At 36.7% G+C, this 24,998-nt stretch overlaps 2 protein-coding genes across 3 annotated transcripts in view; one reads left to right on the top strand and one right to left on the bottom strand.

The window, feature by feature from the left end:
- ECD (ecdysoneless cell cycle regulator) overlaps window positions 1–11,465 on the bottom strand; it is a 27,426-nt gene extending 15,961 nt beyond the window's left edge. For both annotated transcript variants that reach the window (XM_024753136.1, XM_024753137.1), the window contains exons 1-7: window positions 11,226–11,465; window positions 9,777–9,994; window positions 6,502–6,619; window positions 4,258–4,345; window positions 3,966–4,144; window positions 2,829–3,021; window positions 2,119–2,247 (exon numbers count right to left, since the gene is read on the bottom strand). In XM_024753136.1, the coding sequence (XP_024608904.1) occupies window positions 2,119–2,247; window positions 2,829–3,021; window positions 3,966–4,144; window positions 4,258–4,345; window positions 6,502–6,619; window positions 9,777–9,981 (912 nt within the window). In that variant the 5' untranslated portion in view covers window positions 9,982–9,994; window positions 11,226–11,465. The remainder of the gene's footprint in view (window positions 1–2,118; window positions 2,248–2,828; window positions 3,022–3,965; window positions 4,145–4,257; window positions 4,346–6,501; window positions 6,620–9,776; window positions 9,995–11,225) is intronic.
- A 67-nt stretch (window positions 11,466–11,532) lies between these two features.
- The window catches only part of LOC112404939 (protein FAM149B1-like), a gene marked incomplete at its 3' end in the record, with an annotated part of 28,255 nt that continues 14,789 nt past the window's right edge, over window positions 11,533–24,998 (top strand). Inside the window, exons 1-3 of the mRNA XM_024753129.1 lie at window positions 11,533–11,732; window positions 15,986–16,090; window positions 17,031–17,160. Coding sequence (XP_024608897.1) covers window positions 11,686–11,732; window positions 15,986–16,090; window positions 17,031–17,160 — 282 coding nt within the window. The remainder of the gene's footprint in view (window positions 11,733–15,985; window positions 16,091–17,030; window positions 17,161–24,998) is intronic.

Here is a 24,998-nt window from a genome sequence, read left to right as displayed (position 1 = left end):
GGGGAGTGGTGGTGGTGGGATGAATTGGGAGGTTGGGATTGACATGTATACACTAATATGTTTAAAACAGATAACTAATAAGAACCTGCTGTATAAAAATAAAATAAAATTCACAAAGAAAAGAAAAAAGGCTTGCAAAAGGTTTCTTGTCTAACAGAATTATAAATGAATTAAACATAGTCTCGGGCATAGTAAATGGAGGGAATCACTTCATTTTAAGAGTCCTTTGGCTAAAAAATATAATAAATGCACATGGCAAAATAATTCTAATAGGGGGCTTCCCTGATCACTCTAGAGAAAACTGTCACCAATTCCTTACACATCCTTTCAGAAGTAATCTATGCACTCAAGCAGATATGTGTGTGTCTGCATATGTCCATCCTCCTACTCCATCCCTTTTATCACTAAATGGCAACATACACACCGCTCTGAACCCTGCTTTTCACTTAGTGATATACCTTGGAGATCATTTCATATGAGCATATATAAATTTATCCATCCCACTTCATGGACAGACCATAATTTATCCAACTACTCCTCTACTAACAGACATTTTGGTAGTTTCCAATCTTCTGCTACTATAAACAATGCTTTCATGAGTATCCTTGTACGTCTTTGGGCACAAGTAAAATATATGGAGGATAGATTTCTGGAAGTGAAAATGCTGAGAAGGGTTTGTGCATTTTAAATGTTATGGAAAGTGACAAACTGTTCTAAGAGACTGATTCAACTTATATTCCTATCGATAATGTTTGAGGGTACCTCTTTATGTATTTTTATAAATCCAGTATGTATTATCAAACTTATGGGTACTTGCCAATCAAATGGTGAAAAATACTATTTTGTAGCTTTAAACTGCATTTCTTTTATTATGAGCAAGTGTCAACATTTTTCATAAAAATCATTTGTATTTCCTTTTCTGTGGACTGTTAATGGTTTCTGATGATTTTTTGATTGATTAGTACTATTTTTTTATATTGAATTGTGGGAATGCTATATATTAGATAAATCAACTTTTGTCATTTACTAGTTTTTTTACTCTTTGTCATTTAAACTGCAAATATAGGGCTTCCCTGGTGGTGCAGTGGTTAAGAATCTGTCTGCCAATGCAGAGGACACGGGTTCGAGCCCTGGTCCAGGAAGATCCCACATGCTGCAGAGCAAATAAGCCCGTGCACCACGACTACTAAGCCTGGCTCTAGAGCCCGCAAGCCACAACTACTGAAGCCCACGTGCCACAACTACTGAAGCCCGTATGCCACAACTACTGAAGCCCGTGTGCCACAACCACTGAAGCCTGCGCACCTACAGCCCGCGCTCTGCAACGAGAAGCCACCACGATGAGAAGTCCATGCACCGCAACGAAGAGTAGCCCCTGCTCGCCACAACTAGAGAAAGCCCGCACACAGCAGCGAAGACCCAATGCAGCCAAAAATAAAATAAATTTAAATAAATAGCAAATATAGTTTACACTTTCACGAAGTTTACTGTCTTTTGACTATATTTATGTTTTTTTTTTTTTGTGGTACGTGGGCCTCTCACTGTTGTGGCCTCTCCCGTTGCGGAGCACAGGCTCTGGATGCGCAGGCTCAGCGGATGCGCAGGCTCAGCGGCCGTAGCTCACGGGCCCAGCCACTCCGCGGCATGTGGGATCTTCCCAGACCGGGGCACGAACCCATGTTCCCTGCATCGGCAGGCGGACTCTCAACCACTGCGCCACCAGGGAAGCCCGCTTAATTTTTATATTATCCAATTTATCAATCTTTTCTTTCACAGTTTCTAGTCGTGCTTAGAAAGGCCTTTCCTACTCAGATTTTCAAAAGTTTTCCTATGTTTTCTTTCAAATTTTATGGTTTTGTTTTTTTCATTTAAATATTTGGTCCAACTGGAATTTATTTTGGCATAGGTGTGAGGTAATCAACTTTAATTTTTCAGATGGCTTCACAGTTTTATCATCACTTACTGAATAATCCACTTTTCCTTCTTATTTGAAATGCTACATTTTACTACATTCTCACATTAATAGGGTATATATCTAGATTTCTAACCTCTGTCATTATTCTCTTAAGAGCCCTTTGACATAAAGGAAGAAAATAAAATTTTCTGGTTTAACATTACCAACTTCATGCCCAATTCATGGGCTCGGTATTGGGGATGAGATGGAGGAGGCAGCCTGTATCCACTCCGCAGGTCTGGCACAAACCTTTGTTGCACCAACTGTGCATACAGACATTTAGTGAAAGTGACCTGGATATTGGGGCACAAAATATGTGAGTCTTTTCCTGAAATTAAAAATTTGAATATCATTTCATAGTTAATAATAACTTCATAGTAACTTCATTTATGAGCTTCATATTCATATAAATGCAAAGAAGATCCAACCTATTTACTGCCTACATTTTTTAATAACAGCTTTACGGAGATATAATTCATATACCCATAAAATTTACCTTCACTTGACTATATTTAGTTATCACTAAGGTAATTCAAATCATTAGTTACATTACACAGCAATTTTGGTGGGTGGATGATACAGAATAATTCTTAATTCTCTGGAAGAAATGAAATGTTTTATTGTTAAGAGGATATAACTACTCAAATAGGGAAAATATGGTCAGAAATAGCTAGGAAACATTGAAATATAAAATAAGGAGTCAGGTCTCTTACAATCTTCCTCCCCCGGATAGGAGAAAAGAAAAAATTTTTAAATGTATATTAACTTGCTATGAGGAAACAGAATATTTCCCATTTTTTTCTAGTGAACAATTAAATAATGTTCAATTTTATTTCCAGTGAGAGAAACTAAATGACCAAGAGAACTAGCTTACCGAAGTCATTATTCGTGTTTCAGGCAAGAATGTCTTGAATATACGACAGGCTCGCAGGTCAATGGGGTCCCGCAGGTAAAATGCCTGGACTCCTGCAGCCACCAATCTGGGGCGCTGCTTTAGCACTGCTACAATGCCAGCTGGAAGGAAGCAGTGTGCTTGATGAAGGGAGGCTTTAATTTTTTCTGGGTATCTGTGACAGGTAACATAATTATTTTTATTTTATGATATGTAAACATCCAGGATTCTTATACCATTTACTTCCCCCTTAACATTTTATCTTGTCTTGGTTCACCAAGAGTGAGATGGAAAAAGTGACAAGAGAGGTGAAGATAAAGATACTGTAGGGAATTCCCTGGCAGTTCAGTGGTTAGGATTTGGCACTTTCATTGCCAGCGGCCCAGGATCAATCCCTAGTCGTGGAACTAAGATCCTGCAAGCCGCGCGGCCAAAAAAATTAATTAATTGAAAAAAAAGATACTGTATATACTAAAGACTACAAGAAGGAAGAGAGACAGAAAAAGCGGGAAGAAATGGAAAATAAAGAAAAGGGATTAAGGTGGCCCAATAAAAAATAAAATCAGAATTTATTCTCCTAAAAAATGGTACAAAGTGTACTGAAGCGAAGCTAAAAGAAATGTTTAATACTGTTAAGACCTGAATGGTGCTAAACATTTAATAGGCACTCACATTTGAATGGCTGAATTAGTATGTTATTAGACTAAGGTATTCTCTTCTGAATAGAGCCTAAGGTGCTCCACCTAGGTCAAAGAATCCCATATATACTCCAAGAACCACAGAAAAAGCCTGAACACAATTGTGCTCACTTAGGTTTCCATTTCTAAAGGTCTGAAAATTTCTATCTATGGATCTACATAATACTTAGCCATAATATCTAAGGTAAATAAATGCAAAAATATTGGGCCTATGACACTTTTAAATGGAAATTAAAAGATACATCTGTTTCCTGATTTTAAAACACGTAAGTTTAATTTGTTGGTCAATTTCACGAAGGATGAAGACAGCATGAAAATTAGCATTAATTTAGGTGAAAGAAATTCCAGATTCAACAGAAGACTTGAGCGACATGAAATCAAAAGGCTCCTTGACTAGCAGTGAAAGTGTTATTTTTCTTACCCTCTGATGCGTCTATTCACAGCAGCTCGTATAGATTCTGAAGCCAAAATTTTTTCTGGGTGTGTTGAGATTATATTCAGTGCTTGTGAGATTGTTTGGAGTGTGGTGGGTAACCAGGATACTGCTCCAGGTTTCTTTGGTGCAGGAATAATGCACAACTCCCCATGATGGAAAAACACCTGCAAAATGATGTTTTAATTTTCATACCAGGCAGTGACAAACTCTCGGTGCATATGAAAATGTTGCAACATGATTTCACCTCCATAGATTTTCCAGACTTGGATATACTTACCCTATTGGCACTATTATCAGGATCCAACCATTTAGGGAGAAAGTCAGCAGCTTCTATTAACAAGAATTCACCGTCATTGTCTTCAATCCTAATGCAAAAGAAGTTCTAACTTTATATTCAAAAAAGCACATATTTGCTAATAATCAAGCAAATTTGTTCTAATACATTTTCTCCTTCATCTTAGTAAATATATGAGTATGTACCATGTGTAGATTGCTATAATTAAGCAAAATGTTTAAGATACCATTAAGCACTGAAGGAGACTCTAAGATTTTAAGGAGGAATTCCTTAGGTGAGGGTGATAAGGAGAGAAAAATAAGTACATAAATAAATAACAATAGGAAAAAATATGGAAAAAATATAAAGTACTATGGGGTTTCAAAAGAAAAAAAAATCACATATAGCCAAGATTAGGAAAACCTTTATGGAGGAGGTATTACTGGACCTTGAAAGATAATTTTGTTTTGCCTCATTTGCATGACTTTTAAAAAATTTAAATTTCTGAATAGGCAATACAGTCACATGGTTAAAACTTTTAAAAATTACATAAAAAGTTATACAATGAAAAAGTCTCCTTCCTGCTTTTGTATCTATATGCACAACCCCTCCACCATTGTTATTTCTTGTTTATCCTTCTAGAGTTTGCTTATGTGTAATCCAGCCAATAGGAATATAAATTCTTTCTTCTCTTGTTGCACAAAAGGTAGCATATCATATATACTGTTCTAGATTTTTTTCACTTTTAATGGGTGGAGAGAACAATATACGGAGAAAAGGAGAGATGTTCTTGGGAGAGAGAAGAGCGTAAGCAAAATCATGGAGGTAGCAAAGTTAAGGTAGATATTTGAAGAATGACAACGAGTAAAGAACAAGACTAGAAAAGCACAGTTATATCATTTTGTGAAGAGCTTTAAATGTTGGCAGAATCAACGAGAATGTGTTGAATTTTATAGACAAAATGAATGAAAGGTTTTAGAGTAGCGTAGTAAAATGGTTCGAGCTCTACTTTAGGAATATTAATCTGGCAGAGACATAGAGGAAAAACTTCTTCCTTTTTCTAATTTTTAAAAAAACCCCGACAAGACAGTGGATGCCTATTAAAGAGCTTTAGGGGCCTAGTGTGTAGGTATGAACCATCATTACATGTATAAAAATCAGAATCAGCACATGAAAGGTATTGCCCCCTTCTTATTATCCTAGTAAAGATAGAAACTACTATTTTTGTGTCTCTTCATTTAAAATTCTATCATTCATTAAAAAAATTATTGCTATGTATTTGTAGGTATGGTAACAGTAGTGTTTGTTATCTCTTAGATTTACATCCTGAAGTATTTAAAAATCAAATGACATAATACTGGAGATCTGTTTTAAAATAATCTTGCTATGTGATGGGGGAGTGGGGAAGGAAGTAAATGAAATAAGAATCACCAGGAGTTGATAATTACTGAAGCTGGGTGATGGGTACGTGAAGGTACCCATCTCTCTACTTTTATGTATGCCTGAAATTTTGATATAATAACAAGTTTCCAAAATTGTTGTTCTTTTTTTCTTCTTGTTTTGCTGGGGAAAAGACTGGGTGGATAGAAGACCAGAATTTGGGGGCTGATGAGGAAAACTAGGACATATGTTAAATGGGTGAAGCGCCCTCTGCTGGCAAAACTTGGGAATTACAGATAATTATCCATTCCCATTTTTAAAACTGAATTAGAATGCACTGTCGTCTACTTTGCTTCCCGTCCATAAAATTGCGCACTGATTTCTCTTTAAATTTCTTCTGTATATGATTTCTCATAAAATATACCTATAGTCTAATAGAGGAAGACACAGTAAAGAAATCTGTGAAATATGTATATCTGTACATGAATTTCTTTTTTTAAAGACACAGGAAATTTGATGGTGATTACTTTTGGGAAGTCAGAGCAGTACACCCTTTTGTATTGTTTGAATTTTATTTACCATGTGTATTTGTTCTTTCAAAACAAGAAGAAAAAGAGAAAATCTAAAATAAGCAGGTTTTGTTTGAAATTTTTTTGAAGTTGACCTCTCAAATGATTCTTTAATTCTTCTTCAAGAAAAGGAAGTCACAAGAGAAAAGGAAGAAAATACAGAAGTCACGTTTAAAATCTACATCCCAAGTTTGTACAATTTCCACCAGACTACAGAAAAAAATACTACTAAATGGATAAAAATGTAGTCATTTTCAATAATAGAATTCCTTTAGAATTATTAATAAAGCTATAATACCTTGCTACTAACTCTGGAAATTCCTTTGTAATTTGCTTTACTATATAAACAATAAACCATTCATCCTCAATGTTATCTCCAAACTTTGTCATGCCAAATATATGAGCAGGAACACCTCCTAAAAACAAAAGAAAAGCAATCATATAACCAAATAAATATACCAGTGCAAATAAAAGTACAAGTAATCATTCAATTAAACAAACATTTATTGACTGGCTATGCTCCAGGTACTATACTGGGAGCTGGGGTTGCAATCCTGAACAAGATACAAGAAGCTTATTCTTGAGGAGCTTAGGGTCTAGACAACAGGAGATAGACAACCGAGCATCACAAAACAAGATGATGAACAGAGTTATACACTGAGGGCTATGTGAGCATAAAGTATGTGATATCTGAGCTATACTCCTCTGGAGGAATGACCAGAAGTAGGCTTTCCAGAAAGAGAACATGTGCATGTGCAAAAACACAGAGGCATGACAGACAATAGCGTGGTTCTGGGAATATCAGCATAAATTTTCAAACAAGTGCATTATCCAAAAATATGTAGAACTTAAACAAGACACTCAGACAGCCAATGGGTCAAAGAAGAAATCACAAGAGAAATTAGACAATATCTTGAGACAAATGAAAACAAAAACACAACATGCCACAAAGATGCGATGCAGTGAAAGCAGTGCTAAGAGGAAGTTTATAGTTATAAAAGATGTCAAATCAACAACCTAACTTTATACCTTAAGAAACTAGAAAAAGAAGAAAAAACTAAACTCAAAGCTAAAGGAAGGAAATAATGAAGATTAGAGTAGAGATAAATGAAATAGAGAATAGAAAAACAATATTTAAAAAATCAATTAAACAGAGTTGGTTTGTTTAAAAGATCAACAAAATTGACAAAACATTAGTTAGATTAACTAAGAAAAAAGAGAAAAGACTCAAATAACTAAAATCAGAAATGAAAGGGGGGATATTACAACCTATGCCACAGAAATAAAGAGGACTGTAAGAGAACACTATGAACAACTGTACATCAGCAAACTGGATAACTTAGAAGAAATGCATAAATTCCTGGAAACACACAAATTATCAAGACTGGATTGTGCAGAAATAGAAAATCTGAACAGATCTATAACTAGTAAGGAAATTGAATTAGTAATCAGAAACTTCTGCACAAAGAAAAGCCCAGGACTAGATGACTTCACTGGAGAATTCTACCAAACATTTAAAGAAGAATTAACATCAATCCTCCTCAAACTCTTACCAAAAAACTGAAGAGGAGGAAACATTCCTAAACTCATTTTATGAGGCCAGCATTACCCTAATACTAAAGTCAGACAAAGACAATACAAGAAAACTACAGACCAATACCCCTGATGAATAATGATGCACAAATCCTCAACAAAACATTAGCAAACTGAATTCAACAACACATTGAAAGGATTGTACACCATGACCCAGTGGCATTTATTCCTGGAATGTAAGGATGATTTGACACAAGAAAACCAACCAATGTAATATACCATATTAACAGAATGAAGGTCAAACTAGTGCGGAGTGTCTCGAGAGCTACCACGGCAAAAAGAATCCCCAAACAGGTGGGAAGCACTGCCCAACCAACTCTTCTCCCTACTCCAGATTTCCCAAGTTTCATCAAGTATAGAAGCTCCAGTTAGGGTGTCTATTTTTATCTACCTTACATATTAAACTTCAATTTGAATTTCATCCAGAAGCAATAAGGAACTGCTGAAGGATGTTAGGCAGGAGAGTGACATGATCAAATTTGTGTTTTACAAAGGTAACTGGCAACAGGGTCAGGAACTGCAGACACTGGAACCAGAGAGGTTAGTTAGGTGGCTACTGTAGTCTTCCAGATGAAGAGATCAAGGGGGCCTAGACTGTAGCCAAACAGATGTAGAGAGGGGTCATATTTTAGGAGTAATCACACTAGGATTTAGTGCCTGACTGAACATGGTGAAGTGAGGAGTTGAGGATGATTCTGAATTACTAACAAGCTTGATAACTAGGTGGCTAGCAATCCCATTAAGCAAGACAAGAAAACACTGTGTAAAAATGATTTTCTAGAAAAAAGGTAGGGAATTGGTTTTGGCTGTGCTAATGGGACAGTGTTCTTGCCAATAAATATCACGTGTTTCAGTGAATAGGTGTTTAGTAAAATTAACGTTTTGCATTTGGCAACTGCTAGCCAAAAGGAAACAGATAAGCACTAAATTGAGAGCCAGAATGGTGATATCACAAGATGCCACGCTCCTGATCTGAAATAAGACCCCACAGAAATCACTGCATGAGTAGAGCCTTGGTCACCTATCCATGATTCATTTTAGTAAAGTTATAAGAAATGACAGGACAAAGTACCATACTTGACCAGAGGTCAGATCTCAAGCACTGACAATACAGGGAAGCAGTGAAGGAACCTCAAAATGCTTCCGAGTGGCAAATAATGGTCATTTAGCTCAATTATTTCTCTTTATAAGCCAAGCAGAGCCACTCTTAGATCCTTACCAAAACAACTATGTGAAAGGCAGCCTAGTAAACATACTATCAAGACTGAGGAATACAGAGTAACAGCTAAAAGAACTATGGTTAAGGAAGCCAGATGCCTGAACCTGTTTAGTATAGGTACCTAGATACATTATGGCATAGTAATTAAAGTTCAAAAGAAGAGCCATGGCTTAATAATGTTGAATATATATTAGTTCCTAAGATAATGAGTATTAGAAAGCATCCATCAACATGAATTAAAAAAAATTTTTTTTAAGTTCAAGGGCTTAACTGAAGAGAGGCAAACACCATAAAAAGCTCAGAATATAAATCTCCTGACAGGGTTCCCCTGGTGGCGCAGTGGTTAAGAATCCGCCTGCCAATGCAGGGGACACGGGGTCAATTCCTGGAAGATCCCACATGCCGTGGAGCAACTAGGCCTGTGCGCCACAACTACTGAGCTTGCACTCTAGAGCCCACAAGCCACAACTACTGAGCCCGCATGCCACAGCTACCGAAGCCCACGCACCTAGAGCCCGTGCTCCGCAACAAGAAGCCACCGCAGTGAGAAGCCCGCACACCTCAATGAACAGTAGCCCCCGCTCGCTGCAACTAGAGAAAGCCCACACGCAGCAACAAAGACCCAACACAGCCAAAAATAAATAAATTAATTTTTAAAAATCTCCTAACACTGAATGAACTATGGACTATTATACATCACTGTTGTCAGAATGACATTAAAAGTCACACATATCAAAGCAAAATAAGCAAAAGAGCCTTACCTTTCCCAGGTTTATATTTGAGATTGAAAGGCTGATTCTGCCAGATATAGGGGAACAGCATAGGTGCAAACTGGGTCATTATCTTCTCAATGTACTTTTGAAGAATCTCTCTGTGTTCTTCTGGGTCCCTTGGTTCATCCGGTATCAGGAACAGGTGGTATTCTACAGTGTCTTCCACTGTAGCAAACTTCATATTTTCCTCCATTCTTCTTTGAAAGCTACATTTAAAGTTTCAATAATGTAAACCATATAGAATAATGTAGAAGTAATATCCCATTCCCTGAACTATGCTAGGCAATTCCGTTAATGTTGTTTCCCAGAATTCAGTTATCCACATACCATCATCATGATTTTTGCCTTAACCACATACCAACTATAATAACATTTATTTAACATACTTTTAATGACATTGTTATACTTACGATTACATTAAAGGAACTTTTGATATAATACAATAAATGGAAATCCAATACCACATTCCCAAATTAACTAATAAGTATGTAAGAATAAAATAAAAACTGTTTGCCCTTGCACTAGCAGTGGTGTGTATAACACACTTTTAGAAACACTGAAATAACATCTTTTGAAACACTATCACAAGTCCCAGTTCTGCCAGTAGTCCCAGTTGTGTTATTCTGGGCATTTCACTTTCTTCCTGGGGCTTTTTCCTTAATTGTAGAATAAGACTGTTACTGTATCATCTCTATAATCCGTACCTCGTTTAAATTTTTATTATTTAAAATTTCTGAAAAGCAGTATCCCTTACTCTGCAGAATTAAATCTCTCCCGTTGTATGGCATAGAGGAATTCAAAACTACAAAACATTCATGCCCTATCATTTCACCCCCAAATAATCTGCCCATGGCTCTTGATCCTACAACTATCTATCCTAAATTTTCCCCCTTCTCAGGTCTCAAAGGGTATAGCTCTGGTATATTAGGAGGTGGTAAATAACTATTTTCTAAAGGTTCCCCTTACAAACAAAAGTACTAGCTCACTATTGCTTCCAGGTGAGGCTTGGTAAAGGAAGACACTGTTTTGGATTATCCACTTTACGGCTGCAATTCAATTTTTAGACTTGTTTTTCTAACGGATAGCAAAACGAGGTCGAGAGGAACTCGACTGCATCTTCTATCCAGACACTCATTCGCTACTTTCTGTCCAAATCATCATTTGGCCTTTTAACCCTGGTAGACAGATGCTAACTACCCACCCGAGGACTATAAGGGGCTTTGAGATCACTCAGGCTAACTCCACACTGTACATATGAGAAAACACTAGAAGGGGCTTTGAGATCACTCAGGCTAATTCCACACTGTACATATGAGAAAACCGGGAGCACAGCAAGAGGAGCAACCAAGCAGCAGAGGCCTGACTTGGGAGTCTAGAGCTTTTTACTCAGACTAGGCGCTCTCCTTCATCCAACAAAATGAAGCCAATTCCGCTTACGGTTCTAGGGCCTGGGCCTCTCCGGCAAGTCTCTGCTGTGGCACCTTTCCTCAGCCGCCTCTCCTATCACGTGAGCTGGTCGGGAGCTGCCAGTAGCAGCCAAAGCCTGGCTCAGACTGGGTCCACACGCTCGTCTGGGACCAGAAGACAGCAGAAACTCTGAAAGTCAGAAACCGGCTCAGTCTCGGAACCCCGGGCGTCGTCCCTGTTGCGCGTCGGCCAGAGCATTAGGTGGGTGCCCGTGTGCCTTCGTCACTTCCGGCTCCACGGGGAAGCAAGGAGGGCGGAAGACTAGGGAGGTGGGGATCCTGTGGGAGTGACGGCCCGGAGTCTAAGAGACTGGGCGTGACGGGGCCGGAAGGTGGCGGGAGGGAGCCGAACCGGAGCCGGCGGGAGGGCCAGGCCAGAGGCCCCCAACCTGGCTTGCCCGCCCCTGCCGCGGCTGAGGAGGAAGAGGAGGATGATCTCCAGATACACTCGGAAGGCGGTGCCACAGAACTTGGAGCTGTGAGTGGACTGCTCAGCCACCCCAGCCCGGCCCAGGCCGAGGCGGGCCGCAGGCGCTTTGCGGACCCTCCCTGACCAGTCCCTTGCTCCTTTTTCCTTTCCCAGGGCGAGTGAAAGAAAATTTTCTTCGAAATTCTCTCCTCCCAGCCTTGCCGGACGTTGCCCCTTCTACCTCCATCTCCAGCTAAGGGCGTGTTACCTGTGCTGTCCCAGAACTTGGCCCTCTTGGGTTGCACTTCTTGAGCTCGGGGACTGGGTTTCCTAAGGCATTTTGTAGTTTCCGCAGTGCTTCGTGCCCCAGTGTCAATGACCATTGACAACTCGTGAAGCTATTAATAGCTGAGTGCTACAATGAAGCTGAATACGTCTAGTGCCAAGCACAGTGCAAAGCTGCTTACATGCATGCATTAGCTCCATCGTGTCAATAAGGAGACCAGATAGGAACTATTATTTTGCCCTTTCTACAGATAAAGATCCCAGACTTAAAGATTGTAGCATGCCAAAGATCACACAGCCAGAGGGTGGTGGTGGAGCTGAAGTACGAACCTGTTGTCAATCTGTTTTTGAAGCTTGTGGTCATAACCATTACACATACTGCCTCTGCACCTCTGCAATTTAGTGTCAGAATCCTTAAGGATCAATTTTGCTTTTGAGACTTTAGACAGCAAATATTTCCCGCTTAAAGACCCACCTCCCACCCCTAGTGAAGTGTTATAATGTAGGAAGTAATGATGTCATTTATTTATTAATGCTTTACACTTTCAAAAAGATTTTCACATTTTGATTCTCTTAACAACTCTGTAAGATGGGTATGATTATCTTTAGTTTTTCGGCAGATGAAATATCAGAAAGGTACACATCTTAAGATTATATAACCAATAGGTTTTGAGCTTGGGTTTTTCAACCCCAAATACCAATATTTTTCCTCCACTAAACTATGTAATTTTAGCAACCATACATTTATTAATTAAATATTAACTATACAGGGCAATTAACAGGCATGATATCTTCAGTCACATCTGGGTTTCTGTTTAGACTCTTCTGTAGCCTTGTTAATTTTAGGCAAATTACTAAATCTTTGAGCCTTCATTTCTGTAATATAGGAATAAGACCTTATCTAAAAGCATATCTAAAGTGATGGCATAGGGCTTGACACATAGTAGGTCCTCGGTAAATGGTAATTTCCTTGTCCCTTCCCACCTTTGCTTGGTACAATAGCCATACAAACAAAATCAGTCTATGATCTTTCCTTGCCTTTCAGAAGCTTATTATCTACTAAATAATAGGATAGGACACAGAAGCAGTTCAGTTAATAGGCTTTTTTAGCAAATAGGAAGAAGAAAGTCATTTACCAATAAAGGGAACAGGGCTTAGGCAAAAATCTGCTTTTATAATTAATTCTGACCGTTCTGAAAGTGAAAAAAAATATCATTTATGGAAAAAATTGTTGATAGCACTTATTGGGCCAGAATTATTGACCCAGTATGGTTATGTTACTTGTTCTCTATTGTTGACTTGATACTCCCTAAAGATAACTCTCCCAAAAGATGATTCTCTAGAAGTGTCAGAATAACATGAATAATGATGATAATAAGATTATATGCATCTAAATAACAGTATATATATATATATATGTACTTCTTAACCATGATACTAGGTTTACAATTTTTTTTTTTTCCCCCGATACACGGGCCTCTCACTGTTGTGGCCTCTCCTGTTGCGGAGCACAGGCTCCGGACGCGCAGGCTCAGCGGCCATGGCTCACGGGCTCAGCCGCTTCGCGGCATGTGGGATCTTCCCAGACCGGGGCACGAACCCGTGTCCCCTGCATCGGCAGGCGGACTCTCAACTACTGCGCCACCAGGGAAGCCCTAACTAACAGTATATTAAAAGTAATTTTTACTTTAGATGTTATAATGATCATTTGCTTTGAAGAAGTAATTTTAGTTTTCTCCCTAATAGTTCCAAATTATAGATATTGAAAAGAGGTTGGGATAAAATATACAGCTTAACATTTTAAAAATGGTAAATCTCAAGCATAAATGTATAGTGAATAATATAATGACCTACCCATCACCTACATTAAACAGTTATCAAAATTTTAATATATTTGCTTCATCTTTCATCTATATATTTTTTTCAGCCTGTCTGTCATCTGTGAAATAAGGAAGGAAAACCCCAGACACTATCATTTCACCCCATATATACTTCATTATGCATTTCTAAAAATTATACACATTTTCTTATGTAACCACAAAGCTATGATCAAATTTAATATTTCTTTGGTATTATCTAATTGTCACTTCATAACCAAATTTCTCTGACAGACTAAAATATGTTTTAAGTTTCTATTTCATAGCTGGAATCCACATTTCTGATCCCCGCCACTGTCTCAAAGACAAGCTTTTGGTTGTAAAATCATTGAATGAGAGAAGTACAAATAGCTCTACACAAATCCAGCCCCACCATTTGAGAAATAATTTAAAGTACAAGCTCTGCTGACTAGGTCTTTATCTTTATATACAAAAATGGTACAATTTACTAAAATCTCAAACTATTCATTTGCTCTGAGAAGCCTCAAACAAACTACTTGGATTTGAATCCTGGCTCCATTACTTACTAGCCATATGACCTTAAGCAGGTTACTTAATCCCTCTGTGCCTCACTTTCCTTTCCTGTGAAACAAGAGTATTAGATTTATAATATACATTTGCATATTAAAAGCCCTGGGAAGACCTCTTGTAAAGCAAACCTGTGTAACTTTGTTTAACCTATCATGTTATTTGACTACAGAATTTTGTGGGGAAGAAAAGTCTATTGTGGATGATTAGGACTGGAACATAATAATTGACCCCATCCCATAGTTTATTCTAATGCACATGTTGAACTCTCTAGAACAGTACTGTCCTATAGAAATATAATACAAAACACATATATAATTTAAAATTTTCAGGTAGTCACATTAAAAAAATAGTAGAAACAGGTGAAATTAACTTTTTTACCTTTTTATTTTGAAATAATTATGGACTCACAGGAAGTTACAAAAATAGTACAAAGTCCCATGAGCCCTTCACCCAGATTCCCCCAATGATGACAATTTACGTAACTATAATATAATTTCAAAGCCAGGAAACTGACATTGGTACAGTACTGTTAACTAGACTATAAACCTTATTCAGTTTTCATCAGTTTTTATATCCACTTCTTTGTATATATGTATATATAGTTCTATGCAATTTGGTCTCATTTATTGATATATGTAACTACCAATACAATAGAGATACAGAGCTGTTCCATCACCACCAGGAAACATCCTTATATATGCCTTTACAGTCACATCCATTCCTTTCTTCACACCCTGGAACCACTAATCTTTTTTTTTTTGGAACCACTAATCTTTTCTCCACCTCTATAGTTTTGTCATTTGTGAATGTAATATAAATGGAATCATATAGTATATGTAACCTTTTGAGACTGGCTTTTTTCACTAAGTATGATGCCCTTGAAATCCATCCAAGTTGTTGCATGTATCAGTTCACTCCTTTTTTATGCTAAATCATATTCCATTGTGTAGATATACCAAAGTTTAACTATTCAGCTGTCAAAGAACATTTCAGTTGTTCCAACCTTTTTCAATTATAAATAAAGCTGCTGTGAACGTTTGTGTACAGATTTTTGTGTGAACATAAATTTCATTTCTCTGGGATCAATGCCCAAGAGTGCAATGGCTAGGTCTCATGATAAACACATGTGTTTAGTTTTATAAGAAACTGAAATTATTCCAGAGTGGCTGCACCATTTTACATTCCTACCAGCAATGTATGAGAAATCCAGTTTCTCCATATCCTTATCTGCGTTTAGTGTTATCACCATATTTTATCTTAGCTGTTCTAATAGGTGTGTGGTTATACCTTATTATATTTTCAATTTGCAGTGAAATTAATTTTAAGAATATATTTTGTTTAACCCAAATATATCCAGAATATTATCATTTTAACATGTAATCAAGATAAAATAATTAATGATACATTGTACATTCTTGTACTAAGACTTCGAAATCCTATGTGTTTTACACTTAAAGTGCATCTCATTTCCAACTGACCACATTTTAACTGCTAGTGATTAATGGCTACTGTATTGTACAGTGCAGTTCCAGAACAGCAAGAAGTAGGTGACGAACTTGTAGATCAAGTTACTGAAAAGTATATATTTTTTCTTTACAGGAAATATAACTTTGTTTTTCTCTTTCACAGGAAAGGAATAACAAAACATTCTCTTAATCATCATCCCCTTCCAGAGCAGCTGGATGCAATTTCCTCTACCAATGACAGCCATGAAAACGACATAAGTTCCCAAAGGTAATAACAAAAAGTGTACTTGTTTGCTTGTTGCACTTGATAATGGCAAAAGTTTTGTTTTTTTGCCTTAGGATTGGTATCAAGCCTTGTACTAATGAAAGAAAACAAGAATTTTTATCACATTTTTTCAATACCATTCAACTTTCATTCTGGAACAGCTAATGGAAACACACTTATTTTTATAACCTTTGAAAAGCAGTATTATGAAGTAGTTAAAAACAGAGACTTAGGAGGAATCCAAACAGATCTGATTTTTAATCCTGGTTTTGTCATCTATTAGCTGAATAATAGTGGGCAAGTTACTTACCTGGTAATAGTATCTCTTAAAGGGTGTTCTGAATATAAATGAGATAAAATACAGTAAATGCTGAGTAAATATTAGCTGCAGTTATTATTTTAAGAAATAGAGGATACGGTAACTTCACAGAGGGTTCTGAGAAGCAATGTGGTATCATAGAAAAATTACAGTCATAAAACCTAGTTTCAACACCTAGTACTAAATCTCAGATTCTTTGTCTTAAAAAAGGGGTTGAGTTCTGCACCACCAGGTTGTTGTGAGGATAAAATGGGGTTAATATCTGTGAAAGTGCTTGGTAAACTAAAAGTGCCATACAAGTTCACATACTATTCTATGTGAATTCCTAGACGTTTCTGAAATGTCTTTAGTTCTCAAGGGTAGATATTATAAGTGGAATGTTGAAGTATTTATTGTAAACTAAGACTAGAATTATTTAGAATGGCTGCCATCAATTCTGTAGGAATTAGATCCGACTTTACTATGATGCTTACATTTCAAGTCCTTAATTTATTTTTGCCTCTGTGGATATATTTCTACACATGCTTATCACCTAATAGATTGCTGAGTAGTTAATGCTGCAGAAACTTAAGGAAATATAAGAATTTTTCTGTTTTCTCTTCTCCTTCCAAATTGTGCATTTAGTGAGTCTGACATCACACAAGAATCACCTTTTACATCAGCTGACACTGGGAATTCAAGGTCTGCTTTTCCAAGTTATACAGGCACAGGGATCTCTACTGAAGGCAGCTCGGACTTCTCCTGGGGATATGGTGTGAGTTTTATGTTATTGGTCTGATGGATTGCTTGGGAGACTGTTCTGGGAGTTAGCATTTGTCAGTTTGGTCAGTATATTTCATGCCTTCCCTCTCCTACACTGTTTATTTTTAACTTTATTTTATTGTATTTGGCCGTGCCGCGCGGCGTGCGGGACCTTAGTCCCCCAACCAGGGATCGAACCTGTGCCCCCTGCAGTGGAAGCACGAAGTCTTAACCACTGGACCACCAGGGAAGTCCCTCCTACATTGTTTATTTACTCTTTAAAATAGCTGTAAAGAAGCATCAGCTTCACCCTCTTTCAGTATTGCTCTGTTTTATGGATGTAGTAGTTGATCCTTAGAGATGCTTAGTGTTTGGCTTAAACACTTGCACGTTGGTATGGATCTGAGCTCTGGATCTACTCCTTCTGCTGTGCTCAGTCCACTAGTGTGTCTCTCCACTACTAATATTACCTTGTTGTTTAAAATGTTTTTGAAAGTTTATTACTAAGCCATATAGACTGGGAAAATGTTTATGATATATTACTAAATGAAAAAAAGCACGTTAAAAATAAATGTATAGGGCTTCCCTGGTGGCACAGTGCTTGAGAATCTGCCTGCCGAGGCAGGAGACACGGGTTCGTGCCCCGGTCTGGGAAGATCCCACATGCCCCGGAGCGGCTAGGCCCGTGAGCCATGGCTGCTGAGCCTGCGCGTCCGAAGCCTGTGCTCCGCAACGGGAGAGGCCACAACAGTGAGAGGCCCGCTTACCACAAAAAATAAATAAATAAATGTATAGTGTAGTTCTAATTTTATTTTACAGGTATTTTTGCTTATATATACTAGAAAAAAAAGACTAAAGATATTTACCTAAAATGTTACTCCTTTATTAATTGGGTGTTGAGATAATGAGATTTATTTATTTATTCATTCATGACTATCTGCCATTATAAGTATTATTTTTAAAAGACCAACAACCTTAAAAGAAAATTTAAAAAGCAAATTTTATGCATGTTTCTCACCTTGATGCAATAGGTATTTTTATTTCTGTATCCTCTTTCAATCTATATTTAATTTGGCCTAGCTATAGTCATGGTGTACATACAATACTATGCTCTCTGTTTTTTCACTTACTGTTATTTTGTAAGCACTCTTCCACAATACTGACTTTATACAATATTATTGTTAGCAACCTGCTTTCTTTACAAAAAGCCTGCTAATTGTTACAACCTTTTTGTCACCATGAGTTATTTTCTAGTCATTTTAAGTTGGATGTATATATAGTTGCCTTACATAGTTGTATGATATATGTGCATCCTGATCTGCTTCTTCATTCACCATTATTTCATATAGACATTTTCTTTTACTACTTCCATACTTGTCAATTTGAATAGTTATATATAGGTATATAGCATTTCCTTGATTTAATATATTATATCATAATTTAGTAATTTCATTATTATCTGATACTTGGGTTTTCAGTTTTTATTTATTCAACAAATATTTATGGAGTGCATTTGTTGTCAGACACTGTATTTGGGAATATGGGGTGAATGAGACTTACATGATTCAATAGTCTAATGAGGGAGACTGACAAAAGCAAATGAACAAAATAACTACAAAAGGTCATAAGTACTCTATGGAAGACAACAGGGAGCTGAGATAGAACACTATAAGGGGGATTCACTTTAGGTAGGGTATCATGTAGGGTAGATCTGAGACTTGAAGACTGAAGAGTTAACCACGTGAAGAATGAGGAAAAGAGCTTCCAGCAGGTAACCAGCAGCATCTGCAAAGGCCCTAAGGAGGAAGAGAGCTTCATGTTTCCAAGGGAAAGTGTTTGGTATGTTCTTGGAACTGGAAAAAGGTCAGGGTGGTTGAAGGATGGTGTACCAGGGGAGAAAGCGCTAATGAGACTGGAGAGGTAGGCAGCACTAGATCTTGTAAGGCATTGTAGGCCATGGTAAAGAATTTAAATTTTATCCTTACATAATGATTTAATTAATTTGATGACTTATTTTGAGCTTTTAGTGTACTGACTATATATTTCAATCAGTTATCTCTATATTTTAATTAGTATCTAAGTTATGAATGTCATACAAATGTTTCCCATTTCCCTGCTTTCCTTTTGGTATTTACTGTGTAACAGATTTTTAAAAAAAAATTCAAATATAACCATTTTACTTTTGACCTTAATTTCTTTGCTAGTCAGGATTTTATCTTTAGAAAGATGGAATATTATAATATTCTTCTTCATAGCTTTTTAATAGAATTTTGCATGTTTAACTTTTTAACTCACCAGACTTTTAAAATAGTATATGGTGTGAGGATAATTAAGTTCTTTTACTGTTGAACCTACTTTGTTTGAACAATTTTTCTACATTTGACTTAATATCTTAGGGTTTTCATGATATTTTAAAAATCTTGGGAAATCTATTAGTGTTCATTAAAAAACATGTATTATTTAGTATTTGTGTCCTCTTTGCTCTTTCAGATAAATTTTATTTTCCCTTGTATGAAATTTTATAAAATATTCATGAGGGATTTAATTGATATTGCATTACAACATTATATTAAATTAGGTGCAGGGAGAACTAAAATTTATTGAATATTTAATAGATGCTAGGCTCTGTATTAATCGCTTTATAAACACATTTCTGTCATTTTGTACCTTAACTGAACTTAGTATTCTACCTAGAAATATAGTTTACTTAGATCTTCCTTTAATTTAATGCGCTTTATCATTTCATTATTTATTTTGAGTAAATCTCTTGTAAGATACAACTGATATTAAAATTGAACTTAGTATTTAATTATACATTTTCCTTGCTTTTGAACTTAGGTGTTTTTGAGTTACCACTGGTATATAGGAATACAGTTTTCCCCCCAATTTAACTAATGGCCTACTACTTTGCCAAATATATTTATAATCATGCTGGTGTTTATATTCTTAGGTTTATTTCTTTTAAAATATTGTTTTAAAATTAACAAAGTTGGGGACTTCCCTGGTGGTCCAGTGGTTGAGACTTCGCCTTCCAATGTAGGCGGTGTGGGTTCGATCCCTGGTCGGGGAACTAGGATCCCACATGCCTCGGGGCCAAAAAACCAAAACATAAAACAGAGGCAGTGTTGTAAGAAGTTCATAAAGACTTTAAAAATGGTCAACATTAAAAAAAAAAGTCTTAAAAAAAATTAACAAAGTTATTATAATGATGTGAAGGAAGACTTTCCTTTTTTATTCTAATTATATCTATTATTTAAAGTTTTATAGTCAACAATCATAAAAATATCTAACCCAGTTCTATTCTATTTTAGTTTTATGTACTTCGGATTGATTTTTTTTTAAATAATCAAATAAGGTTTATTCTAGGAATACAAAGATGGGTCAATATCTGTGAATGTATTAATATGTTTAATATCAGTGAATTAAAGGAAAAAATATGAACAAGCCAATGATGTTAAAAAGATACTTGATAAAATTCAAAAACCATTCCTTATAAAAATTCTCAATTAGATAGGGAAGGAAACCCTTGAAACTTGATAATGACTATTTGTCAGTTGAATATCAGTTTAAATGGCAAAACACTAAAGCTGTTTCAGTTACAGCAAGGAACCAGACAGGGATTCTCTATTTACAAATTTAATTGATTCCTTTGCTAACTTTGTACATTTTAACTTTTACATAAAGCTTGTCATTATACACTCTATCCAGGGCTATTTGTTTTTCCACTTAACACTATCAATATATTTTGAAGAATATATTACATTATAGTATAGTATATTATGTATATTATAGTATATTCAAATATATATATTATTTAAAAACTGCTTTGTTCTTTGATGGCTGCATAGCCATTGCTATTACAAAAAAGTGCTGCATTTATGACCTTGTACATATATTATTTTACATATATATGAACATATCTGAGGATAAGTTTCTAGAGGTGGAATGCTGCTCAAAAGATACATGCTTTTGTAATTTTGAAAGTTGTTACCAAATTGACCTCTGTAAAAGTTATTACAATCTGCAATCTCACCAGGAACATATGAAAGGGCCTATTTTCTTACACTCTTGACCAAAACAGTGAATTATCAAACTTTTTCATCTTTGCCAGAGTTTTAATTTTTTTTATTTAAAGGTATCTGATGCAATGGGGTTGATTAGAAGAGAAAAGTTGCACACCTTACAGAAAACTGCATAACTTACATATTGGGTGTGCGTGTGTGTGTGTGTATGTGTGAAAACAGTACACAGATCAAGATATAGACAATCAGCATCCCACAAGGCTCCTAGATGCCCTCTTCCAACCCCAAAGATAACCACTATTCTGACCTCTATCACCAGGTTTACTTGTTCTTGCCCTTCATATAAATGGAATCCTACAGTATGTATTTTTTATATCTGGCTTCTTTTGCCTAGAATTGTTTGAAAAGTTCATACATGATGTTGCACATATTTGTAGTCTGTGAATTGCCTATTAATATTTTCATACTCATTTATTATTTTATTTATCATTTTCATATTAATTAGTAGGAGTTCTTTGTCTTTATTTTTAAATTTATTTTAACTTATTTTTTATTTATTTATATTTTGGCTGTGTTGGGTCTTCGTTGCTGCGTGCGGGCTTTCTCTAGTTGCAGTGAGTGGGGGCTACTCGTTGTTGTGGTGCGCGGGCTTCTCATTGCAGTGGCTTCTCTTGTGGAGCACGGTCTCTAGGCGTGCAGCCTTCAGTAGTTGTGGCATGAGGGCTCAGTAGTTGTGGCACAAGGGCTCAGTAGCTGTGGCTTGTGGGCTCTAGAGCGCAGGCTCAGTAGTTGTGGCACACGGACTTAGTTGCTCCGCTGCATGTGGGATCTTCCCGGACCAGGGCTCAAACCTGTGTCCCCTGCATTGGCAGGCGGATTCTTAACCCCTGGTACCTCTTTGTCTTTTAGATTAGGGGTGGTGGGTGTACTTTTTGTGTAAAGGACTAGATAGTAAATATTTCAGGCTCTGCAGACTCTGTAAGGACCCTCAACTCTCACTGAGAAGGCAGCCAGAAGCAGTGTATAAATAGATGGGCATGACAATGTTCCAATAAATTTTATTTACAAAATAGGCTGTGGGCTGGATTTGTCCCACTGGTCATAGTTTGCTGACCCCTGTTCTAAATAGTTATATAATGTCCACTCTCCCTGTACAACTATAGAACTTTTGGTATTGTACCCAGTTGAAAATTTATTTACCAACCTCTGTTACAGGTAGAGGTAGCTAATGAATTGTACAATAAGTCAGGAGATGGGGCTTTCTGGAATGCCGTTTTTTTGAGAAAAAATTCTGGAAAATTCCTAATTCTTAATTAGGAATTCTCCTAATTCCTGCCTGGAACATGGAACTATGGCTAAAGGTAAAGCAGCCATCTTGGACCATAAAGCATCACTGAGGATGGAAATGATAGAAGAAACTGAGTCCTTGATATCCATGGAGGCACCATATCAGCTTTTAATGCCTACCCCTAGATTTAATTTTTTTGAGAGAGAAATTAAACTTTTATCTTGTTTAAGTCACTGTTGTTTTTATTAGTAGTAACTAAATGCAATTAATCACTGATACACTCATTCTTTGTTAAATGTATTGCAAATATCTTTTCCTGGTCTGTGGCTTTTGTAACTTTCACAATTCCCACGCTTAGGTCTTTAATCCCCCGGAATAGTTTTTTGTATATGGTATATAGCAGGAACATAATTTTAATTTTTCCGTATGGATAATGAATTGTTTCAGCACCATTTACTGACTAGTTCAGGATTTCTAAGCAAGGGCATTTTTGACATTTTGGATATGGCTGTTGTACAGCCATGTCCCATGTATAGCAGGATGTTTAGTATTAATGATCCCTGCCTATTAAATACCTGTAGCAACCTCTAGTCATTGTGATCACTAAAAATGCACATATATATTTCCAGCTTCTTCCATAAAAGGTAGCATTATTTCCGGAGAGTACTGTTGCATCCTTTCTCCATTGATTTGCTATGTTACCTCTGTTATAGATTAAGTTTTAAAATATGAAATGGTCTGTTCCTGGGCTCTCTAAACTGTTCTATTCTAAACTCATGCGAATACAACTGGCTTTTTTTGTTTGTTTGTTTGTTTTGCGGTACGCGGGCCTCTCACTGTTGTGGCCTCTCCCGTTGTGGAGCATAGGCTCCAGACGCGCAGGCTCAGCGGCCATGGCTCACGGGCCCAGCCGCTCCGCGGCATGTGGGATCTTCCCAAACCGGGGCACGAACCCGTGTCCCCTGCATCGTCAAGCGGACTCTCAACCACTGCGCCACCAGGGAAGCCCAATACAACTGGTTTTAATTAAACTATAGCTTTATAATAATCTATAATATGTGATAGGGAAGTCTTACTACATTATTGATAATTGTCTTGGCCAACCTTTTTTATGTATGTTAGAATCTGATTATTAAATTGCATAGGTCGATTTGGGGAGGACTGCTATCTTTATGTTAGTGAGTTTTCCTAATCATGAATTTGATATATAAATCTTTCCATTTATTATCCATTTCTTTAGTGTCTTTCAATATATTTTTATAATTTTATCCATAAAAGTAATAAACATTTGTTGAAGATTTATTCCTAGGTACCTTGCATGGTATATTAAAAATCATATTTTTAATCTATTTGTTGCTGGTATATAGGTGTAGAGTTCATGTTTTGTTTTGTTTTTTTTAATTAATTAATTAATTTTTGGCTGTGTTGGGTCTTCGTTGCTGTGCGTGGGCTTTCTCTAGTTGCGGTGGGGGGGGCTACTCTTCGTTGTGGTGTGTGGGCTCCTCATTGCAATGGTTTCTCTTGTTGTGGAGCACGGGCTCTAGGTGTGCGGGCTTCAGTAGTTGTGTCACACGGGCTCAGTAGTTGTGGCGCACGGGCTTAGTTGCTTCGCAGCATGTGGGATCCTCCTGGACCAGGGCTCGAACCCGTGTCCCCTGGATTGGCAGGCGGATTCTTAACCACTGCACCACCAGGGAAGTCCCAGAGTTCATGTTTTCTAAGGGAACTGAGTTCTAGGCTAATGTTGGCTTCTGGCAGAAATTTATATTCTTTGTCATGTGTTTAACTTTTGATATTTCATTTAAATGTTTTAATAGATTTCTCATCTGTTTAATACTAGATTAGACTTTCATTGGATTTATTATTTTTACTTTTTTTTACTGTGATAGTCACATACATAAAATTCACTCTTTTAAAGTGAACAGTTAAGTGATTTGCAGTATATTCTCAGAGTCGTGCAATTAGCAATTACTCTCCATTTCTCTCTCCACCCAGCCCCTGGCAACCACTAATCTGCTTTCTGTCTGTATGGATTTGCCTATTCTGATATTTCATATAAATGAATCATACAGTATATCACCTATTGTGTCTGGCTTATTTCACCTAGCATATGTTCACATTTTATCCATGTTATAGCGTGTGTCAGTACTTCTTTTTTATTAATGAATATAATTTCATTGCATGGATATACCAATTTTGTTTATTCATCAGATGATGGACATTTGGATTGTTTCACTTTTTTGCTATTATGAATAATGCTACTATGAACACTTGTGTACAAGTTTTTCTGTGGACATGTTTTGAATATTCTTAGGTATACACCTAGGAGTGGAATTTCTAGGTCATATAAAAACTCTATGTTTACTATTTTGAAGAATACATTTCTCTTTGAAACTTAAAGCTATAATTGTGATTGTTTTCAAGGTTCCTGGTTAGTATATAAATAATGTTGATATTTTCCTTGTATTACACAAACATTTCATTGCAGATTTCACATGTATGTCAGAGTAGGTAATTCCTGTGAAATCCATTATTAGTAAT

Source organism: Neophocaena asiaeorientalis, unplaced genomic scaffold (genome assembly GCF_003031525.2).
Source record: "Neophocaena asiaeorientalis asiaeorientalis breed wild unplaced genomic scaffold, Neophocaena_asiaeorientalis_V1.1 scaffold719, whole genome shotgun sequence".
Lineage (NCBI taxonomy): Eukaryota > Metazoa > Chordata > Mammalia > Artiodactyla > Phocoenidae > Neophocaena > Neophocaena asiaeorientalis.
The sequence above is the reverse complement of the archived record's forward strand: the minus strand, read 5'-3'. Positions and strand labels throughout refer to the sequence as shown.